Source organism: Scleropages formosus, chromosome 2 (assembly GCF_900964775.1).
Source record: "Scleropages formosus chromosome 2, fSclFor1.1, whole genome shotgun sequence".
Lineage (NCBI taxonomy): Eukaryota > Metazoa > Chordata > Actinopteri > Osteoglossiformes > Osteoglossidae > Scleropages > Scleropages formosus.
This window is the reverse complement of record NC_041807.1, coordinates 13771447-13794998: the sequence shown is the minus strand read 5'-3', so window position 1 is coordinate 13794998 and position 23552 is coordinate 13771447. Positions and strand designations below refer to the sequence as shown.

The window sequence follows — 23552 nt, the reverse complement described above, 5'->3', positions numbered from 1 at the left end:
GTGGAGCCTTTCTGAGCACGATGTGAGCGGGAAAGAGTGCCCAGGAAGCCAGAGGAAGGGAAACGCAAGAGCAGCCCTTCACGTGTGACATCGGAGGGGACCTTCCCCTGTGCCGTGACTGTGCCGAGCACAGAAGCACCAGCTTGGTGCCGTTTCCGGTGTAGGAGCACAGAGCCCCAGAGAGCCATTGGGTTCTGTTGCCCTCTAGAGGAAGCAGAGAGACATGGCAGCACATCTGAACTCTCCACCACTGCAGGGGAGACATGGGCCCAGGCTTTTCCAGAAAGCCCTCACAGGACAAGAGCTGCCTGCTTGTGCCCCCACTGGAACGTAAGACAGTAAACATATTGTGGTAAAACAGAACCCCGCACAACAGCGGGAAACCACACAGCCACGCAGACCCAGAAGTGTCCGGAGGATCAGATGGGCTCTCAGAGTCCAGTGAAACTGTTTTCCTTCAACACAGCAAGTGACAGATAACAGCGCAATGTCTTCTCCGAAGCACCTCCTGTCAGCAAGAACCGGAGGAGAAGTCATAGCTGAGCGGTCACAGGTGATACACTAGACACCCACACACGAGTGGAGGGAGCTATTTGTCACCGGTGTGTCAGGCTAAGGAGGGAAGGGAATCTTACGTTGATGAGCTCTATTTCCCAAATCTTCTTCACCAGCTCCATGGAGGTGTATCCATTGACCAGGAAGGCCTTGGTGTAGTCTCCGAGCTCCAGGGACTCCAGCCACTCCGCCACCGACGTCGGGTTGTTGCCATCATAGCCGATGGGCCGCACCTGCGCACACGGACACGCGCTCAACTGAGCTGCTGAGGGACATGACGAGGTGCTACGGCCGTACGCAGTCCAAGGCTTCCAGCTAGGGGAGACCCCCAGTGACTGAACCAGGGAGCCAAATGGCTTAAGCTGAAAGCACTTCCTCTGTGTTTTCTCCCCACATTGCCCTTCCCCGTTCCGATGACCCTGTCATGAGTCACAATAATCTGTGTTCTTTTGAATATTAACCATATAGTATGAACCATAAAGATATAAAAACACATGACTGGTATGTTGCATTTCGGGGCATCGTTATACTTCACACGTGGGTCATTAAAATAATACTAATATACAATATAAATACTCGTACAGCACGATAATATAATTACAGCATGTTTTCCTGCTGCTCTTCTGTTTTTACTTTCACTTCTAAATCTTTTCTGCACAACCAGAACACTCACATTTTTGCTTGCTAGTCGTCGTGAAAAAAGTAACTTGAATGGAATCGCAAATGAAATGTTGTGGAAATAAAGCGTTAACCGGTTGCTGAGTAACACACTGAGTCAGTAATAAATACGGTGCCTTGCGGTGGTGTGGTCACCCGATGTTTAGAGGTGGAGCTGTCGGTGTTAGAAGTTATATCCAAACGACAGCGCTCGAAAAATAATACAAGGTTGATGGGACGGTCATCGAAAGTCCCGCTTGTTATGAATCACATATGTCGCAAGTCAAGGTCCACCCTGTACTTCCGTGCTCCACTACAATGTGCTGCAAAAGTCCTGTCGCCCCTTGCCATCTTTTGGTTGATGCGCATGCAGCGTTTCCTGCTCCGAAGCGCAGAGGCAAGTGTGTCTGCTGTACTTCACAGCGAGTGAGAGAGCGCAGAACCATCTCCGCCTTCTGTGCCCGGGAAAAGTTTGCCAAGCCCGGAAACACAGGCGCTGACTTGAGACGCCGGCGTTAAGGGGGAGCAGAATGGCTCACTGAGTCTCCTAATCTTCGTAGAAGCCCCACACATTCAGAGCCTGCCCTGACACACACAAAGACACACTCTGCCCACATACACGCACACGCCACATGCACAGACCCTAGCCTCCCACTTGCCGTTCGTGTGTGGGCGGAAATGTGTTACGATGACAAAGAGGCAGAATAAAAGCTCTCTGCCGACAGACTCCTGTTATATGTGCAGAATGCTAATGACAGAGACTCTGTCTCATACACCGTGTGTATCAGCGCTGCCCCTGTCCTTCACGCTCCCCATGCTGGGCCACTGGGACCAGCGGGGTTCCTGACCCGCAAGCTATCATCCACACGACACCCACCCGAGGTAGGAGCCGGATGGCCTGGAGGAGGCGCTGTCTGTGGGCGGAGTTGAGGATGCCGATCTCCAGCAGGTCCTGGTCCTCCACCACATTACTGCCCTGGAGAAGAAGAAACAACAAGAACCTGTCAGTCAGCTGGTCAGAGCGCACTGAGCTGCCAGTGCTGACAGGCACATGTGTGTCTGCAGGCGTGTTCCAGTGTGTGTGTGTGTGTGTGTGTGTGTGTGTGTGTGTGTGTGTGTGTGTGTGTGTGTGTGTGTGTGTGTGTGAGAGAGAGATCCTCCAAGCTAAAAAGCTGTGTCCCACACCAGATGATGGATAGCTGAGGATGCACGCCGAGCCCTGGACGATTTGTGTGCTACACACCAATTACACCAAGGACGAACCCTGCGGAGAACCACACGACATGTTCGATGCACAGGCTGAGATGACCTCGACTCCAGCTTGCAGGGCCGCAGTGCGCAGACAAGGAGGTGTCACACACTCACCACAGTGGGCTGTTTGCACTGACCACCATTGTACACACATCAAAAAGCACCTCTCACCGTTATTTTTCCCATTCTAAAAGAAGCATTTCAGATACAGTAATATACTTTTTTTTATACTGTAGGGGTATTTACCTTCCACAATTTGGAAAAACATTTACATTTATCTGACGCTTTTCTCCAAAGTGACTTACAGCATTAAGCACAACTTAGTTATTTACTTATTTACACAGCTTGGTAATTTTTAACGGAGCAATTTACGGTAAGTACCTTGCTCCTGGGTACTACAGCTGGAGGTGGGATTCGAACCCGTGATCTTTGGCTCCAAAGGCAGCAGCTGCCCCCACATTTTACATTTGCATATGTGTTATGATTGGTCAGACTGGTTATTCAATTCACTGCCTTCTAAAGGTCCTGTCTAATTAGACTAAATGCTCATATTCATATTCTGGTCACATAAGAGGCTTATGGTAGCATAACTCAATTTCGAAAGACACAATAAGTGTCCATCATTGTTGTCTATAACAATATGTGAAACCTCTCTCTCCCTCTGCTGCCTTTTATTCAACACACCACTGCACGGGCAACAGAAAACACGAATCTATCCTTTTGTCATTGAACTTGTTACACAACTGGAATACCCAATAAAAGGCCCTCATGTCGCTCACAGTATTGCTCTGAAAACAACAATCAGCATGTAGCAAGTGAGCAAGCTGAACGAACTATGGAACCTGTAACAAATACACTTCTAACGTGCAGGAATTTACATCATCAGCCAGTCAGCGGGGCACACACACAGCACCTGGTGTGACATCATCAATCAGTAGTGCATAAATGACATGTGGTGTGACATCATCACTCAGTAGTGTGTAAATGACATGTGGTGCGACATCATTAGGCACTAGTTTACACACCAAGTCAGCCTTAGAGACAAGTATGACTGTCAGCACCAGGTGTATAATCACACTGATCGAAGCCACTCGGCAACGGACAGTGTACACAGTTATTTTACCATGGTAAATCATTGCGTATGATATTAGACAACTTTAGAATGAGCCTTCAATACAATGGGCTATTGAAAGGTCCCAACAGCTGCAGGCCCATCCCAGTCCAAACTGGGCCAGTTCCAGGCCAAACACAAGTTTAATTCTCTGCAGGGTAATGCAGGTGGAGTTGGTGAACGCAAAAGTTTTAGGAGCAGCCCTACAGAGTTGCAGTATCCTCAAGAGGAGTGCAGCATTTCCTTATCCAATATTAATTATAACTAAGGGCACTTCGCTGAATGCTGCAACTGAGACTAAGACAGAAGTGGCCGCTTTTTTCCTGAACTTCCCGAGTCTCTTTTAAGGTGGACTCGGAAGCGTGTGCCAGTATTCAACAAACGAGCAATGTGATGGGAGTTCAGTGAGAAACTCCATCAGCAGCCCACGTTCGACACCAGCGCCGAGACGATCGGCTACACGGGTATGCGGCCGCCTTCAGCAGACCTTCTTGAGATGAGAGAGCTGCGAGGTAGAAGAGACCGGTGCACTGAGAATACAGTAGACCGGGGAAGAGGAAGGCACCGAGGTACCGCTGTACCGGCACTTTCCTCACCTCGCTCGTTACCAAATGAGCTAGATTACCAGAAGGAGGCAGCATTCGCTTGGCCCTTCCCCCCCAAAAAAATACCTAAACAAAACAAAACAGACAAGTTGCTTGGACCCTTAAGTGTCCCATTACACACATCAGAACAAGATCTCTCCAAAGCAACTTACAGTGTTAAGGTATTTAGAACGATTTACCCATTTGTACATCTTGGTAATTTTTACTGGAGCAATGCAGGCCAAGTACCTTTATTAATGGTCCTGCAGCAGGAACTGGGATCGAAATCTAAACCCTTTCAGTCCAAAGGAGGCATCTCTAACCACCGTGCTACAGACACCTCTGTAGGCGGAGGGACGGCACAGAGAGACACCTGTACCCCACACACTAATGAACGCTCGCACCTGGACCGCAAGCGCTGGTAGGTCGCAGCTCGCTGCAGCAAAGCGATGATTTGCTCGTGCCCTAGCCTGCCAAGGAGCAGAGGGCAAACCAGGGCTCTGCGCTTCCAGAGCCACCGCACCCCCTCCCCACGTTGTCTCCTGTGAGCCCTGCGAGTGTTTTGTGGCCATTTTTACTCCGCTCTCCCGTTCACCATAACAATGGGACTGATGGCCCTCAGTGAGGAGATTACAGCTTCCCCCTTGAGAGCCGTGCACGGTAACTGGATTAACGGAATGCCTCCCTTACTACTTCTGATCAAACAGGATTTTACTCTGAATACAAGTTCCTGCTTTCCTCTGCCTCCCACGCGCTCACACACACATGCATACGGTGCGCACACACACGCACACACTCACACACAAAGCCGCATTCAGAGAGAAACAAGCGAGCTCGCTCTCACAGACACACAGAGACACGCAGACACACACAGGTAACGGCAGAGCTCCGCCTCCTCCTCCAGTCCTCAAGCCGCAATGTGCCTCGCATGGATCAGGCTCACTCAAGCTCCAGTTGCTAGGGCAACCGGTGGGACAGATGCAGGTCATAGCAACGCAAGCAGAAGAGTGGCGGGAGAGCTGGTGCTGAACTCGCCCAGAGGTTTTCAGTTGCTAGTAACACACACTCATGCGTTCGCCCTCGTTCATTCACACTCACTCACCCATTAACACTCAACCACTCACACACTCATTTGCAATAACTCCGTTAATCATTCAATCACTCATTTATGCAGACACGTACTCTATCGCACACACACAAAATCAATCTCTCTCTCTCTCTCTCTCTCACACACACACACACACACACACTCACACTCCTACACTTCCACCTCCTGGGGCTATAGCGTAGCAAGCTGTTTCCGTCAGACCCGGTGTGTGTGTGTGTGTGTGTGAGGGTGTTCTACCCGGACGTCACATTGGTGTGGGAGACTCGTACCAAGAGCCTCCTTCTGCTTAGCAACAGCTCGCCATCGCCATCGCCATCTCTGGGTGAATAGAACGGGCGAGCCGTGCCAATGACTCAAAGGCTGCGCAGCTCGCTCACTACCTGTTTACGCTTTAAACTCTGTCATAACGTGTGGGCGACTGCAATGGTGTCTCTCCCAGAAGCTCGGCCAACTGCACCTCCTTGTCTCGTCAAACTGCAGTGGACGGCGTGCCCTTCGGCTGCAAGTGAGGCACCGTTGAAACGGGACTACCAACCAAATGGTTGCAGGTTCAAATCCCTCAGGAGGAAGAGCTTCTAAGGCACATTAAAACTGCCAGCAACACGAACGGGTCGTACGCAAAATTGTACGCAATTTGTTTAGCGGGGAAGAACGGCTGCCGAGGAAAAAACAATAGCAACGATGAATCGCGAATAACCGTTTCCGCTAAAACCTTTCCCAGTAACGCTGCCTCCTCAAAGTGCCTTCGGAACCCCGACACGTTGTGACGCCTCCTAGTTTGGTGCAGGTGCCACCCACCTCCACACACCTGGACTACCTGCTCTTTGGTTCAGCTCCTCCGCACGTGCAGTAGTGCCATGAGGGACACAGCTACGCTACATGAAGCTCATCCCCATTGATGCCTTACTGACAAACACCACCTTTTCCTCACTAACTTGCACACACAGAGAAATATACTAGAGCACACAGCTGTCCTTTCTACCCACTATCCTGTCACATCCATGTACGCGCACACAGATATGCAATCACACACTCCTGGCTGCCGCGGTACCGTCGGTGTGTCACACACAGAAATACAAACTCACCTGTTCATCAGTAACACACACACACACCTTTGTGGCTTGTTTACCCCAGACTTATTCCTACCTTTCCTGCAGGTCCTCCCCCTACACACACACACACACACACAGTCTCCTGCCCGGTGTAGCTGTTGATGATACACAGGTCTTCAGATGAGTACTGCTATGCACAGCGAGGGATCTCAACTCCACGTTTCTCCTCACTGCCTCTGAGGAGTCCTGCGGGAGAGGGCAGGTATGCTCGGCTAGGTAATGCAAACACGCGCTTCCCAAACGGTGCCCTACAGGTCAGCATAACGTCCCTCGATGCGCTCGGTGCCACACAAAAGCCACGGATTCCACCAGTGAGACGCATGCGTCGGCATGGAGAGCGCTCCCACTGAGACACATGCTTCACCACCTCTGACCACAAATCTGCGGTTCACCACAGTTGCCACTGCTGATAACGCCGCAAACAGAAATATGAGGGATAAAGACCAGAGAGGAAAAAATTCCACTCCGAAATAATGAAAAAGTCTATATAATACGAATCGCCATGACTACACCATCAAAAACACCCAATATACAAACAGCCAGGCAGCGGGGGGAGCTATCACTAACACCGGGAAAACACGAACTTTTCAAACACGGGCTATACGTTTCTCGAGCGAGCACCTCTTGTGTATGTGGTGGTGGGGGGGGTGGGCATCCACACCGGGAGACAGGGGCAGACAGGCAGCAGGCACCGGAGAGCAGGTGTACAGCAGGTGAAGCACCCTGGTGGGCGCTGGAACAAGAAGGTGTCACTCACCATGAACTGCACGTTGTCGAACCCGTTGGCCAGCAGGTGGTTCTCGTACTGGACCAGGCCAATGTTGTCCAGCCACTGGCCCACGGACTGGGCTGGGCAGCGTGGCCCTATGAGAGGGTGGAGAGGCATGCGCTTGAGCAGGGAGTAGCCATCCACGCGGTAGCAGCGGCAGTCCGGCTGGGATAGCTGGCATTGCCACATCATATTCCGGGCAAAGTGGCTGTCGAAGGAGCCCGCCAGCTTGCCGGCACTCCGCGGTCGCCGGCGCGACACGAGGGGGGCAGGGAGGGACAGGAGAAGACAGAAAGAGGAGCCCCACTGACTCGCGGGGAGAGAGGATCCCCCAGGCCCAGGTGGAGGAGAGACCCCTCAGGCTCCGGAGGGGCGCTGGCTGGCCATGCTCGAGCTGGGGCTGATAGAGCTCAGCTGTTGCTCCTGGATCCCAGGCTCAGTGTGCTTGTGTGTGCGCGCGCATCCGTGTGCGCGCGCGTGCGTGCGTGCGTGTGAGAGAGAGAGAGAGTGTGTGTGTGAGAGAGAGAGAGAGAGAGAGGGAGAGAGAGAGAGAGAGAGAGAGCACTGCCTGACAGAATTCTCTTTATCAAGTACTCCTACACTCATCTGTATGCTCCTACAGCAGTGATTCTGCCCTCCTCCCTCTCGCTCCCTCTTCTCTCTTCCTCTCTCCTGCTGCCTCCCTCTCTCTCTCTCTCTCCTCCAGCTAGAGCATGCCGCTCGTAGCTGATAACAGCCATCAGATCAACCTTCTCCTTTATCAGAGCGCGCAGAACTGCGATGTACGCACACGTATGTTTGCAGCCATCCGTGGTTAAGTCTGTCTCTTTCTTTCTTTCTTTCTTTCTCTCTCTCACACACACACACACACACACACACACACACACAGGCATCAAGACCAAAAGATGAACGTACACCCACAAGCCTTCACGCACATACACATCATCCACAAACAGCTGTACAAAGGCAGTCCTCGCATCTGTAGTGACATGTCCACAGCGAGTTAAAGAAGGGGCTACCCTAATTAATTCTCCGACTGCTCCCACCTCTGACACCCCTCCACATTATTTCGACCGCTAAGCCTCTACATTGAGATCTGCATGGGTGATGCCGCTTTCAGAGCATCAATAAACCATCAAGGGAAATGGGCACATGGGGACTACGCAGGTGGTACAGAGGAGGAGTAAGGACACATGTGAGAACCAATGGCACAAGCAGGATGAGCACAGCGAGGTGGGTAAGCAGAGACAGCGCGAGGAGAAAAGAGAAGCAAGGCGTGCAGTAGGACAGCTGGTCCTGGAAAGACCCACAAGTTGGTCACATGACTCCTAGGGCTCTCCCCTTTCCTGCCGTTTCCATGCCGACCAATGGCCTCTGTGGCTATCAGTCACTACTGTGCGCCACCATCACAGGCTACAGGTGATGGAGAAACTCCGGGGCAGTAGTGGCACTTGTGGCGGAAGTGGGGGGAAATTCTCAATCTGTCTGAACCACACAGCTCTGGGGTAGATACGGGTGTTACCCAGGAGACCATGCACAAACACTTATTAAGAAAAGGGGTGGTTGTGCAGCACGTGCCAACTGCCACAGTGCAGACACCCTGCAAGAGTCCAATTTATAACAAAGCACTGGATTACCACTCTCGCAAACACACAGCACTGCACCGGATTACGCTGTGCGGTAAAATGTTGCGCTGGATTAGCTAGCCTGCTAGCACATAGGCTGTCACACAGGACGAACCATACATCACTGAGGCAGAGCTGGCTATCCTGTCATGGTGTACGGGTTAAAGTGGCACACTTGGAGACACACTTGGACAAGTTGGAACAGAGAATAAATGAAAACAATGTGATGCAATGAGTGTATCGCAGTGTTAATGGAGCATCGCAGCTGACTGCCCTACCCTGAAGATCTGATGACCTAAATGTTAGATTAAATCCCTGCTCTTCTGACACTCGGTGTCTGTGGTTCTACAGCATCTGCCTTTCTGAATGGGCTGCCTTCTCTCCATTGCTGAGACTCTGCCTGTTGGTCTGAGAGGAACACACACACAGACACACAGATTTACCTGACGGGTCTTCCTTGATCTCTTCTAGCCCCGTACCAATTCCAGCTCCAATTGAGCTCATGATCTTATCAATCTGAAAGAGAGACATTAACAGAAAAGGACAGTTACTTCAGTACTGATCTTTCAGTCTGACACTATAACTGGTCTCTCTCAGAGTATCACCACTCACAGCTGATCTCTCTTGATTTGGCACAGGGCTGCTCTCTCTGTTTGACTCTCAAGTCTGGCATTCCTGGAACTGACACTATGACTGATCCTTCGTGGTTTGACACTAAGATTTGCCTCCATTCATACGATACTCTTCAGGGCTGATTCCCTCTGGACTGGCTCTACTGGGGGGGGGGGGGGGGGGGGGGGGGGGGGGGTCTCTGGATTTGATCTTGTTTGCACTCAAACAAGAAAGTAGCTTTAAAAAAAAAAAAAAAAAAAAAAAACCTAAAACAGAAAAACGGCTAAAATGTCCCTTGTGGCTCTGGCCTGAGGTGCTGATTACGTTTTTTCTTTGGTTAATGGTCAGAAGCAGAACAAGAGAGATCATTTTCCCTCCTTATCATCCATGTGGAACCCCATTGCTGGCTTGACCGCACTCAGCCCCAAACTGACTGCCTGTGAGAGACCATGAGCATGTCCTGAAGCTGGTGCCACAGTCCTCACAGCAGCCCTATTGGGCTCCGTATCAATGTGTCCCGGGACAGTTAGCGTTTCTCTTTCAAAGAATAACCCTTAGAACGACTCAAGAACTATGTGCCCAGGTAAATTGGAACGCTTTTATTATCACCCACAATATTTTAAGACTAACACTAGGGGTAAGACCAAAACAGGTTATTTCGAATTCATTCTGATTTCAGCCTTGATGTTTGGGAAGCCAAGAGGACAGAGTAAAACAAACTCCAATCAGAGATACTGAGCTAAGAGATAAGCATAGGTTGAGATCAGCTGGAGGGACAACACAGAGGCCATACCTGAGTTCGAACATAGGGAGAGACAACACAAGAGAGAGTAGCAAGAAAGAAGGCAGGTGTGAGGAACCAGCCTGAGGTGCAGTGACAGTTCAGCAAGCAGGAAGGAGCAGTTGAAAGTGAGACTGGCAGAGAGACAGAGGGGGTGCTTATACCTCCTCCCACTCGGCTGTGAAGGAGGGTGTTCTCTCCAGCCTATTACTGGGGCTGGTTCTACCGGCGCCAGGTTGGCTGCGACGTTCCTCCTGAATGGGTGACACTGAGATCAGGTTGGAGTCGGACTTGGAGAAGTTCCGGGAGAGCTGCAGGTCCAGCACGTTCCTGGGAACGGACCGCATCCTGCCCAGAGTGCAGGCTCGTTCCTCCAGCCCCGGCCGGCCAAAGGAAGTTCCTGTGGAGCCTACTGGGTTCTGATTTAGGTTCTGGTTGACGCGGGTGTGGAAGATAGTCCGGTAGACCACCTGAGGTTTGGGCTCCCGTGGGCCCTTCAGGCCAGAAGTGTCGCTGCCCGTGCAAGGGAGACGTGTGCAAATTTCAGGCGCCTGCAGCAAGTTGCCGTGGTGATGCGCTGAGCTTGGTTCGAAGGCGCTGAACTTGTGCACCTTGCCGTACAGCTGGTAGGGGTTATCTGGTGACTCACAGGCTGGCGACGAGCCGTGCAGCAGACCGGCAAACTGCTCTGGCACATGTCCTCCCCGGCAATCCTCCTCCACGAGGGTCTCCTCTGGAGGGGCAGAGAGGAGGAGACATGGGGGTTAGTGCAGAGACAGGACTGCTCAGAACAGAGTGATGGGATACAAGGTAAGGAGAAAAGCAGTACAGAGGAGGCAGGGAGAGGCCTGCAGCCCAAGAGAGCAGGAGAAATATACCATGAAAAATGAGCAGAGACAGGAAGCATCAGTGAGGAGAGACCTCCCTCCTCCTGTCTGTCTGACCCCCTCTCTACAGCCACTCATTCAGCTGTCACATGACTACGATGCGTGGTGGCAAGCTACGCACCTCCCCTTTCTCTGTGCTTTCAGAATACCCTGCCGTGTGTGTGTGTGTGTGTGTGTGTGTGTGTGTGTGTGTGTGCGCGCCTGTCCTGACACAAAAGACATCCCCAGTCTCTTTGGCCAAACCCTCATGTGCGGGGGATGGAGGGGGCATAAATTCACCCTCTGTCACCTCCTCCCTGGTCTTAGCTGTCCTGCATCAAGGCCAGGAAGCCTCACATAAATGTTTCTCACTGGCCTGCAACACAGTGAAGGTTCCCACAATGCACTGCTCTCACCTGTCTAACATGTGTAACAAATACCAGCCTGCAGGTTGCATGGTGCTGGGGGGGGAAAAAAAAAAAAAGATTTCTGTAAATAATAATAATGAAAACCATAATAATATTGTTATAATAGAACAAGTTAAAGACCCAGAAGATGCATGGCTTTTCAAACCCTTGAGCAATATGCTGAATTACTTAATCAGCAAAATACAATTTGGAGAGCTGCTGCAAGAGTGTGCGCTCAGCACAGAGCATAACTGCAAGCTATATACAAGTGTCTTTAGATAACAGCTCCAGCAAAGGAAAAAAGTAAATGATAGAACTAAATAAAAGTAGGACAATGTATAACAATAATGTGGGTACATCATAGAACATTTATAGTCTAAACCAGATAATGTGGCCAAGCTCTGTTATTCAGTGGTACACAAGGAAGGCACATTTCTACCTGAGGGACACAGCTAACATCTCTTTGACCCCGATGGACTGCAGTGAAGGTGCACTGGTGAAGAAGAAACGGTAAAGGAGTGCTGGTGAAGGTGCACTGGTAAAGAACTGGTGAAGGAGCACTCATGGGACTGGAGCAGGGGCCATGCAACAGCTCTCCCAGCCAGAGACCCAGCTGGCTCATAGCGGGTGTTTGCCAGTGGCTGCAAACAGACCCAGCGCCGGTAACGATTAAATTAGCGCCTCTCAGAGAGACTGGGAAGCTCTAGAGGACTCGGTGGGTCCAGGCCGCTGCTGTGTGATAAAACAGCCTCTGGCCTCTGGTCCGAACACAGTTGGCAAGGTCACCCAGCGCGTTACTGGCTTTTGTGTTCACTGCATTTCAGACAGGACGAGTTGGGGATTATGTGTGATTCTGCAGCACTCCATTCTGCATTTCCTCCTGCTTCTTCTGATTCTGGTCACACTATCTAAGCCAGCGAACGTTATGTACAAAGTGAAAGTGTTCATGACCTGATCTAAACAGATACCACACCTTTTATTGCGCAGACTCAAAACAGCTGTCCTCTATTTGAATGCACAATTTTCCTTGTCGAAAATGCACTTTAAGCGGTTTAATCACACAAGGGGAAGTGAGAAGGATGTTCAGACTATGAGTAGGTGAGTCAAATAGGGGCATATTGCACGCTGGACACCAGAATGGGCCGGAAGCTGGGAGAATCCAATTAGACTAATTATTATAAATCTCAAGAACAGCAATGGACAACAACAGGATGAGCAATGGCACCAAAGAGGGATTGAAGAGGGGAAAAAACAAATGAAATGAAATAGCTTAAACTGATGCAGAGAGGTTAAAGAGGGATCCAAATATAATTAGGTTTCTCAGAGTGTCCTTCCTCTCCGGCTCTTCAGCACCAGCGTGCGGTGTGTTCAATACCACGATTTCTCGCCACCCCGTCTCTCAGTGGGGCCGTTTTCTGCAGGAGACGCGGGGAAAAGGGTGACGGGGGACGATTCTGATGTCAGCAACAGACAGACATCTGAATGGCACTCTTGCGCCCCCTACAGGATAGTGCATCTATCTGTTTTGGGCCCTACTCTACTTGCATTTCTTTCCATTCTGCTTGCCATCCATCAGTCATAATCACCTCTCACTTATGAGGATGCAGAGTTGTGCAGAATGGTCGTTGCTGTGAAATGGTTGTTCCTCATACAGAGTGGTACTGCCAAAAGGGAGCTTGCAGACACAATTTTGCATCAACGTGCAAAAAAATGAGAACAGAAGAACATTTACATTTATTCATTTAGCTGACACTTCTCTCCAAAGCAACTTACAGTGTTGAGGTTATAATTATTTACCCACTTATACAGCAGGGTAATTTTAATGCAGCAATTTAGGGTAAGTACCTTGCTCAAGGGTACTAGAGCCGGAGGTGAGGCTTGAACCTGTGGGTCCAAAGGCAGTCACTCTAACCACTGCACTACCAGCTGTCCTGGACACATGTAAACGCAGCACAGTAAAGTCCACAGCCCCTACAACACTCAGCGCGTGATGCTGATCTCAAATGGCTGTATGTACAAAGAGCACGTTGTCCTGAACTGGATCTCTCACCGAGACATCTTCATCATCTACTCTGCCAATCCAATGGTCACCGAAGTGTGGATGGAACAGACAAGACAAGACCGCTGTTCCAGCTGCTCATGACCCGGTCCTCTTTAGCGCAGGTCACAAGCACGAGCAGCTGGCCCCATCCATTCTATACACCTCTGCCTGTTGCTTACACTTTTACCTCTCTTGATCGTTGGATTCACAGTTAAACATGCCCCTATGTCACGAGCACACAACTGTCAAAGGGTGCAATAACCAGATGATTCATTATGTCCAACAACCACAATAACTTAATATCGCTACATTAACTACCAGTTTTTACAGCTAAAATAAACCCCCCTCCCCCCCAAAAGTACTTTATTGACAGCACAACAAAGTGCTCATAACACCTGAGGTAATGTAATTACACCCAAAGAAACAGACAATTACAAATTAGTTACTACACAGTACTCTAAATGACAAATAGTCATGCACACTGCCTACCTGAGCACGGCTGCTTACATTCCCCTTATCAGCAGCTAGCAATGTCTGTCTTGCATGCAACCCCACACTACTCTCACCGTGGGCCACATTCCTCTGCCAGGCCCTGCTCAAGCACCCACATGCTGGGGCTCATAACACACACCTCCCCTGAACCCTTGTCCATCTCAAGGTATGTAGTGTTATTGTGGTATGAGGTGTACTTGTGCAGGTGTCAATGGCATTACAGCTCTCCAGCAGGTGGGGCTGCCCTGCACAGGGACTCACACACACAACCATCAGCTGCTGGCAGGTATAGTGGGGATGGACTGATTGCAAAGTACACCCTGCCTACACCGAGAGGACAAAAAAGAAACGTGTGAAAGACTCCGACAAGAAATGTGCTGAGATAATCCCCGAGAGACCCACACGAACAACCTACACGTACAACCCTAATAAGAGCGCTAGGTGGATAATTCTTAATAGTCATTAAGTGAGAGAATTACACATCAAGACAGACAGCTACATAGATAATCCTTCATCGGACAAACCCAAAAGGAGAGGGAAGCAGAGGACCACAGAAGAGTGGCTGGTGAGAAACACTGTGCGTCTCAGAAGGAATCCCAAGATGCGCAGAAGGATGGCCTCTCTTTGACGTGTCTCATTGCCTGTAAACAAACGACAGACTCACAGACTCTGCCCTGCCAAAAGAGACAGGAGTCGGTCATAGCTGAGAAACACTTAAAGGGAGGGACAGAGAGAGAGGGGGTCAAAAGCTGAACACCTGAGTTTGAGGGCCAGCGAAATCCTCGAATAATCCCCTCTTTTTTCCACTGGACACTTGGGGTTTCACTGTGCGTGCATGCTGTTCTGTGCACAGTGGAGGTAACAATTCATAGCCAAACACTGAGACACTGAGAAGCAGTGAATGTTTCAACCGCTCAAAATCACACCACATATTATAACGGACCGCGGTCATTACTCGCCCCATGTAAATCGTAACATGAACTACGGTACAAAGCCAAGTTCTGTGTTACTGCACCAAGTGTTTATCAAAGGGGTGAAACAGCTAACCTCTAAACCCTGCAACCTGCTGCAGTGTGGGGTGACACCTGCCACTGGACTGCGGCAGAACAACATTCGCAAACTTCTTAACAGGACTGTGCTGACGATTCAGAACAGTTTCCACTTCTTGAGAGCAGCAGGAGTTTCTCCCCCACACGATGAAGAAGCACGAGGAAGGATACGATGTTGTTTCTGCTCGTTGGACTCTGCCGGGAAACACAGAGCAACATGCGGACTGCCAGTGAGAGTGCTGCTGAAGGGGGTAGAGAGGTCCCGGGAGATATGGATCAATTTTACGCAATGTTGCAGCGAATGCGTATGTGCGTACGTGAGTTAGCATGTATACTTGTGTGCGTGTCTCTGCTCCAGCATCTTTCCCATGCTGCTGCAAATCTGCACTCATTTGCAACCCCATTAAAAAATGACACCTCCTGCGCAGGTTTCTCTGCGTGTGACATACCCGGCCCCCAGCCCGAGAACGCCACTCTGCTGGGAGTCATTCATATGCACATTTACTACATGAGAGTGTGCCTGTCACCACGGCAACCACCTTTAATCCAGCCAGCAAAACACAGCCCACTCAAAAAAAGAGACACGGCATAAATCTTTGGGAATTTGGGATGACAGAAGGCCTCCAGGTCAGAGGTGAACTGAATGGGGGATAGATAGAAGGCCCCCTTGTGGAGGATGAACACATAACTGGGTGAGAACCTATGCTGTGGCTGGCTTGGGTGGAAGAGTACTGCCTCCTTAACGATAATGAGATCGCAATGCCACCTCCACACTGACCACGCTACACGCTAGTCCCACCCCCACCCCATCCCACAGTTTTCCATCGACTCGCTGGCACTGGTGATTACCACTCATAGCAGTTTCCTGCCAGGCTGAGTCTAACAACATTACAGCTTCTAATTCAAATGCCCTAAACAACAAATTATTTCAAAAAGAACCCACAAGAAATTGTCCTGCACAGTCCTATGAAACTACGTATACAACATTTGTGATTAAACAGTAGAAATGGCCAATGAAAAATTACGTGTTTCAGCAAAGTTCTTATCGAAATTATTTTTTTGCGTAGTGGTGTGATTGTGCAGAGGAACGAACACATTCTATAAAGTTGTGCTGTAAAAACGCTCATTTTGGTAACATTAGCGTATTGTGTTTAGCCAAACGCAGTTAAACAGTTGGGATATGAACAAACGACAAAGTGAACCTACTACTGATGTGCAGTTCGCGTGCTGTGATTGGTTGTTTTAATGTAGTTGTCCTCCTGTTGTTGTACTGATGTACCATTAAATTTGTGTCACTTGTGATTGCAGTTATCACTGATGGCTTGATGCTCAACTGCGTGTCAGAGTATAAAGACATGGAAAAGGACAAGATTGAGGGTGGCAACGGGGTGGGCGGAGGGTGGCATTCCAGACACAGGAAGGCAGAGTGACACTGGATGGCTCTTCTAACTCCTCATCCTCTTGCTTCAGTCTCTGTGTATTTATTCCAGCAGGTGGTGTAGTGTTTAAGGACATGATCTTGTATACAAAGACGAGTTGGGTAAGGAATGACATTTTGTCATTCTGTCCCAAACCCTGCATATTCAGGCATGGCTTACCCCAACAAGCAACAGTATCGCTAACATCTACAAGACTAGGTTCCGTCTTCTCCAGTAGGAAACCGTGTTATTATCTGATGCTATTAACAGAAATAGCAGTAGACAGACTCAAAAATAATTTAGCCGTTTGGTTAATTAGCACGTGCTTATGACAACAGGATTCCCCCAAAGAATTTAGAATTAGTGAAGCAAATCATATTAATGAGGCTGCTAAAATGGAGTCCCTGTTTGGGATTTGATCTGGCAACCTTCTGGTCCAGTTGTACAAAAACCCTGCCGCTTGCTGTCAGTATGTCACAAAGTGTCACAAAGCCCAGTATCTGTAGGACTCCTAAGATCCTACAGAAGCTCCAAGACCTCTGGGGCAATCATGTCTGAAGTTCTTACCTTCTAACAAACGCAGGCCGATACAGAGTCTCTATCTGCTGAATCTGCACAAAATACTCTCTTATATCTCTGAGCAACTGGGACCAAAACTTTACTCCAGAAAGCCTTCAAAACATTCACCCAGTTTAATAAAAAATCCCAAGAGTGTGTCCTCCGCTCTGAGGCAGCTCCGCCGCTGCCCCCCCCCCCCCACTCCCCATTCCCACCTCCTTACACCCACTGCTGTTTTATGGAGAGAAAGCCACGCTCAAATACCACCCCCCTTTCCTGAGTGCCCAGAGCCACTGCACACTAAACTCAGGTGAGCTCCATAACCTGTGTGCACGTCACACAGCATAGCTGCTGTGGGAGAACGTCACAGACGGCACAGGCAGCAGCGCTGTTGTGGGTCTGCCGCTCTACCTACGTAGGTAGCGAGCGATGCAGGTCTTTGGTTGGCAGGAGACACAACGTTGAACACATAATGGACCTGCGCTGTTTCTGCGATGCTCCCAGGAATGAGGTGAAGGGAAACAGGAAGCAAAGACGCCTTTTATGGTTCAGCGGAAGCCCGTGCTTCTCTCCCCCACCCCCCACCAGTGAAATCATAGTGCTTGATTTACCCATGTACAAAGACCATCTCAGACATAAAAATGAGCTTCTCAAGTACTCAAGGTTACCATGGCAACAGTACAATGACTTCATGAAACTTACAGTATAAGTGAATAGAAATGCAACAATAAATGGTAAAAGAAGAATGAAAGTATGACAGCAAGCCATGATCTGTTCCTAGCATCTGAGCTGAGGGTTCCACCAGAGGAAGTCCTTAATCAATTGGTACTGCAGGTACATTAGAGAGACAAGACCCGGTAACTTGGTGGGAAATTGTGCGTGTAAAAGAGTTTAATAAATACTTATTGATCCACCTAGCTGGCGCTCTCATATCACCTTAGGCATTCTGCTCCTTAAAAGCTCCACAGTCATACATTTCAGTTGTTTACTGAGGTGACTGAGGCAAATTGCCACCACTGGGAATAAAAACCAATGACCCCATCTGTTGGGAAACTAGTGCTCAAAGCACTGCTGATTCAAATGTAAAACCACGATGGCAAACACATGCTACTGTAAATCAAAGGCAGAACTAAAACAGTCACAGACAAAAACAAAATAAATACCTCACAGAACTTACAAAGACCACGTTCTGCCTCATGTTTATTTGCAGAAGATTTCTTCCGAGAACTGGGACCACCTGTGAACACGTTTGACCCTAGAAGAATGAGGTTTAAACCACTAAAACGAGGCTGAATTTGTAAGAAAAGAGAACCTTGAGTATGTTGAGGATTGTACAGCTATCCTCATATCTCCCATCCATCCATCCATCCATCCATCACCTTCAGCCTCACAACTCACAGCTACTGGGGTTTGACCTGACTGCCACAGCCAACACAACAGTCCTATCTTTGGATGTTCTTATAAGTCACCCAGTACAGAGTACCAGTGTAGGACAGTCCTGCAACAGGGTCACACCAATGACTGGTAGAACACTCATAAGAGTTCTTCTACTGAAGCCACATTAAAGACATTGCACTTTATGCAGCTCATTATAAGAAATATATCTACAAAAAGAATGTAGATTCCTTGTTAGCTGTAGTATTGTGGATTAAAGAGGATGTGTTTTGGCTGGCTTGCTGTAGACATCTGGATAAAATAAAATATGTTTTGGCGGGTTTGTTGTAGATAATAGGATTAAAAGGGATGCGATCTAGATAGTTCACAGAAGATTGCACGATTAACGGGATGTGTTCTGTTGCTACATTGTGCACAGCTGGATTAAAGCACATGTGTTCTGGGTAGTTCAGTGTAGACAGTCCAATCACAAGGCATGTGTTCTGGCTGTTAAAACATACACGGATTAAATGGCATGTCTTTTGAGCAGTTCAGTGTGTATGTCATATTAAGTGAAGTGTGTCTTGGCTATTAAAGTGTAGACAATTGGATTGAAGAAAGTGTGTTTGAGCTCTGGACAGTTGAATAAAGGGGGTGTGTTTGCTTGTTAAAGTGTGGACAGTTGAATTAGAGATGGTGTGTTTTGGTTGTTAAAGTGTGGACAGATGGATTAAAGGGGTTGTGTTTGGACCGGTTCAACTTTGGACTATAGCCATTGGGATTAAAGGAGTTGGACAAGAACCGTTTGTTAAATGTAGGAAGACTTTCTCCAGTCTGCTCTGTGCGACATCAGCAGTCACAGCCCTGAGCCCTTGTGGCAGACTGGAAAATGGGAGAAAGGCAACAAACTAACAATCTTGGGGAAGAAAATTCAACAAGAAAAACTCTCACTCATGTGGCCACTTGCCCACCCACTGGATGCAGGAAGCGACAAAGAGAAAATATGGTACATCACTATTGTAGGAGAAGGTCCATCCTGGCAACCAAATGGTTCAACATTTGTCACCACAGTCATTCAAAGGGCAAGAGGGTGGGTGTTTTATTTAGGAGCCATCTACATCAGAACTTGACACAACACTCGGAGGTCTCAAAGCAGGTGGTCAAATGTTACAACAGGAAGTGATGTCACTGCAGTCTCTTTTGACATGGTTCACAGAAGGAATGATAATACCCTCTGGAATCACAGCAATGAAGCAACTCATAAACACAAGACTGCTTTTCTAGTGGCCTTCCTGAGTAAGATTCCTCCTGCAGTATTTCTCATTTGTGCAACAGAGCCATTCACAGAGCAACCCTGTTATCGGTGATGTGGGGTTCTGTTGCCTTTGACTGGTAATAAAACAGCTGCTTTGAAGTGCTACATTGGTTCGGGCAGTTTATTGCTGGTTTTCCACAAATATTAAACTGTGAAGGTGTGTGAATTGTGAACGAAATTGGGGAACTTTTTTTCTGGGTTCTGCTACGGTGCCAATTCTTTCTACAGTGGTTTCTCGGAGATAAGGGTGATCTCACGTGTCCCATGCCTTCTGGATGGAGGTGCTGCTGCTTAAGACAGCTCACCCACAACAGCTCCTTCTTGAAAACAGTGAGGGTTGAAAAGCAATGGATTAATATTAACATCCATAGCACGCTCCAGTACAGGCACCCCCTGCTACCTGGAGACAAGTAAAGCTGGCATAAGCAAAGTCACTGGATAACAGCGTCTGCTTCCTGAAGACTGACAGAAGCAACCAAGACAAACTCACAGGGTGACTGCATCTGTGTTGCTTTGCACTACTGTCTCAAAGAGCAGTTCCATAAAAGTAAGTGGAGGAGGAAAACGAGAAGAGAACAGGTATGAGTGGAAAGGAGAAGCACGAGGCCTACCTGCCAGGCCACAGTCCTCTGCAGAGCCAATGGAGTAGTTGGCCGGGCTGAATGCAGAGCCAGGGGCGGGGCTGAGGGCAGGGCTGAGCGGTGGACTGGCGCTGAAGCTGGCGTAGCCCAGGGATGAGCTGACTTCTGAGGGGTCGTAGCTGTGGTTGGGTCGCTGAACCTCCAAGACAGAAGACAGCGATGTGCGCTGCTTCGGCTGAGGGGAGGAAGGTAGGACAGAGCTCTGTTAGTGACTAGGAGGGAAACACTATAATCATGATTACATACCATTATGAAGATCACTGTAGTTATTGTACCAGTCACGATGTGGGGAGCACCCTAAAGCAAATGCGCCATATCATTATGAGGAAGGGAAAACCCCCAACAATCCATCCCCATGCTCCACCATAACATCTACATCGGTCGTACCACAGAACCCCTTCTGTCCGGCAGACATGTGAAACTGCAGAGCCACATGCAAAGAGAGTCGCTTGCATAACAGCAGCCAGCACTTACATAAGAGCCCTTTTAACTTCCTGTTGCATCACCAGTCTACAGGTGTCACACTAATTAGCCTGAACCGGCGCCTGGACCGCATCATCATCTCGTCTGCCCAGCATATGGAGACTGATGGATGGCAGCTTCTCGTCTGCGCAATAAAATGGCTGCATTGCAGCTGCACAGCGCTAAAGTGACAGCAGCATCACTTCAAGAGAAGTTTTGCTGATGTCATCATATGGACACAGCACTGCCTGAACCACCCATAGACACAGTGGGTGAGTATAGTAGATGTGCTTGTGTTCCAACTCAAGATTGGACACCGACTTTCTCTTTCAATACTGAGCTCAAATTTGCTTTGTGGACCCAGGGTTGCTCCTGGGATCAAAGGTGTAAACGTCCATCTGAGAGGCTGCAGCCCTTGCAGCAGCCAGATAATGTCTGTCAAAACTTTTCATATGCTTCTTCCCTTTTCAACTTGGGAGAAATTCCCAAAGTGCCAATGATGGTAAAAAGCCGTTCTTCTTGTGTTTGAAGCAACATTGGTTTTTTAGATTTTATGCTGACAGAAGTTTGAGAAGATGGAGACTTACAAGAATGTTCAGGTGGGACACAAGGAATTCCTCCATTATAGTTGTTATGCTATTCCCCCCGCGCGGTTGCGTCGGACCCAAGTGCGGGGCAGCTTGGTCAAGGGGCGGTTCGGTAGACATTGTCAGGGAACAGGCAAAGGGTCACCGATGTACAAACAGAATCCAAAGGGGCAAATTCAAGAACCGTAATCCAAGAAACAGGCGAGTGATCGGGCAAACCAGTGAGTCGGAGACGAGGAGCAGAGCGAGGAATGAGGATCGAGGAGCAAGGCGAGGAGTGCAAGTGATCAATAAGGCTGAACAAGGTTCCGCATCGGGCTGTGTTCCACAGCCCCTTTTTAAGCTTGTGCTTGCTAATTCGAAGCAGGTGTTTCCTGTTGCACAGCCATGGGGGGCATAACAGTAGTTCCACCCAAGCCAGGGGGTGGTGCTACCAAGTGATGTAGATACTCATGCAAAGAAGATGAAACATGGGGCACTGTGTGACATTGCGTAACATCCCTCTCTTTGACACTGTGGGGCTCTGAGATGTCACGTTGTGTCGATTGCCCACCAATTCCAGTTTCAGGCCTGCTAGCATTTGCAGCTCAGACTGCAAATATTCCACTCTCCACAGACCACCGTCAAAACAAAGACTGAGACAGGACTCATTAAGTTCCCCCCTAACAGTGCCTAATGAAAAACGTACATCAATTATGGAGCCCAGGATATAAATAAAGCTATATAATGGTTCTGAGAAGGAGGCTCTGGGAAAATGCTCAATTCACGGTGTCAATTTATGGCTTTTGCAGTCTTCCCTCCCCGGTTCTTTGAGATGCCAGGTGACAAAATAAGAGACATGGGGTGGCATAGTGGAGCAGAATGCCATCTGGGCCTCAGGGACAACAATTCATTGAGGTGGAGAAGGTGGGGCCTCCAGAAACAAGAGCAGTTTAAAGCCTGCCGACCAGAAGGAATGAGACTCTTTTCCTTCCCAGGGCAGTCTTCCTCTTAGTGTTTTGGACAGTTTATGAAAGAAAAAAAAAAAAAAACACTGTAAACACAAACAGTCACACATACAAGCAAAGGTTACACACACACACACACACTTTCTGAACCGCTTGTCCCATATAGGGTCGCGGGGAGCCGGAGCCTACCCGGTAACACAGGGCGTAAGGCCAGAGGGGGAGGGGACACACCCAGGACAGGACGCCAGTCTGTCGCAAGGCACCCCAAGCGGGACTTGAACCCCAGACCCACCGGAGAGCAGGACCCGGTCCAACCCACTGCGCCACCGCGTCCCCCTAGGCAAAGATTACATGAAAAACAAAAAAGTGAATATTTACCCTGCTAAGTGTTATTTCAAAAGGAGTTTTAAATCATGCATACACCTACATATCTAAACTCAAACACATGGTTTGTGTATCTAATTGTGTTTTCAAGTGTATCGATGTGTCTATTTATGTACCATCAGACATCACAGTAGGTTCAGTTGACAGGGAAGTACACCTTGGATTCTTCTGATTAACACACCATCTCTGGTGTCTGAAGACGTAATGATGGGGAATAATGTATGAGAAATGAAAATGAGATATTACTGGAAAAAAGTGTTATTAAAAATTTCAGCCTTAATCTCATTTAAATAATACAACTGAGTTCATAAAGAACACTGTGCATATGATTTGGTGAAAAAAGCGATACAAATAAGCCTAAACTCACTTTCAAATTTGTGGCAGCAAAAAACGCTCTTGGTTAATATAAGGGTTGGTTTTACAACAATGTTATGCTAACCAGATCCTAAAGCTGGGCTTTACCGCAATACTAACAAATATCAGCTTTACAGCAATGCTATGTTAATCTGATCATAAAGGTGAGCTTGAGTGCAATGCAAAGCTAACATAAAGACTAGCTTTAGGGCAACTCAATGCTAACTAGATCCCAAAGGTGAACATTAGAGAAATGCTAAGTTAACATGAAAATGTTTGTACAGCAATGCTATGCTGACAAGATCCAAAAAGTGAGCCTTACAGCAATGCTAAGCTATTTTAAAAATAAATTTTACAGCTAGCCTAACCAGGTCCCAAAGATTAGTTTTACAGCAATTCTAAGCTTACTAGGTGCTAACTGCTGACTTGACAGCTGTGATAGTTTAACTAGGTCCTACTAGAGGTTAAGAGAACTCCTACAGCAAATGAAGA

General features: G+C 48.5%; 1 protein-coding gene across 8 annotated transcripts in view; it reads right to left on the bottom strand.

Annotated features, from left to right (window-relative positions):
• anks1b (ankyrin repeat and sterile alpha motif domain containing 1B) overlaps positions 1-23552 on the bottom strand; it is a 115057-nt gene that overhangs the window by 21577 nt on the left and 69928 nt on the right. For all 8 annotated transcript variants that reach the window (XM_018747291.2, XM_018747290.2, XM_018747289.2 and 5 more), the window contains 6 exons: positions 20297-20501; positions 10330-10898; positions 9216-9288; positions 7136-7242; positions 2090-2188; positions 636-788 (listed from right to left, as the gene is read on the bottom strand). In XM_018747291.2, coding sequence (XP_018602807.2) covers positions 636-788; positions 2090-2188; positions 7136-7242; positions 9216-9288; positions 10330-10898; positions 20297-20501 — 1206 coding nt within the window. The remainder of the gene's footprint in view (positions 1-635; positions 789-2089; positions 2189-7135; positions 7243-9215; positions 9289-10329; positions 10899-20296; positions 20502-23552) is intronic.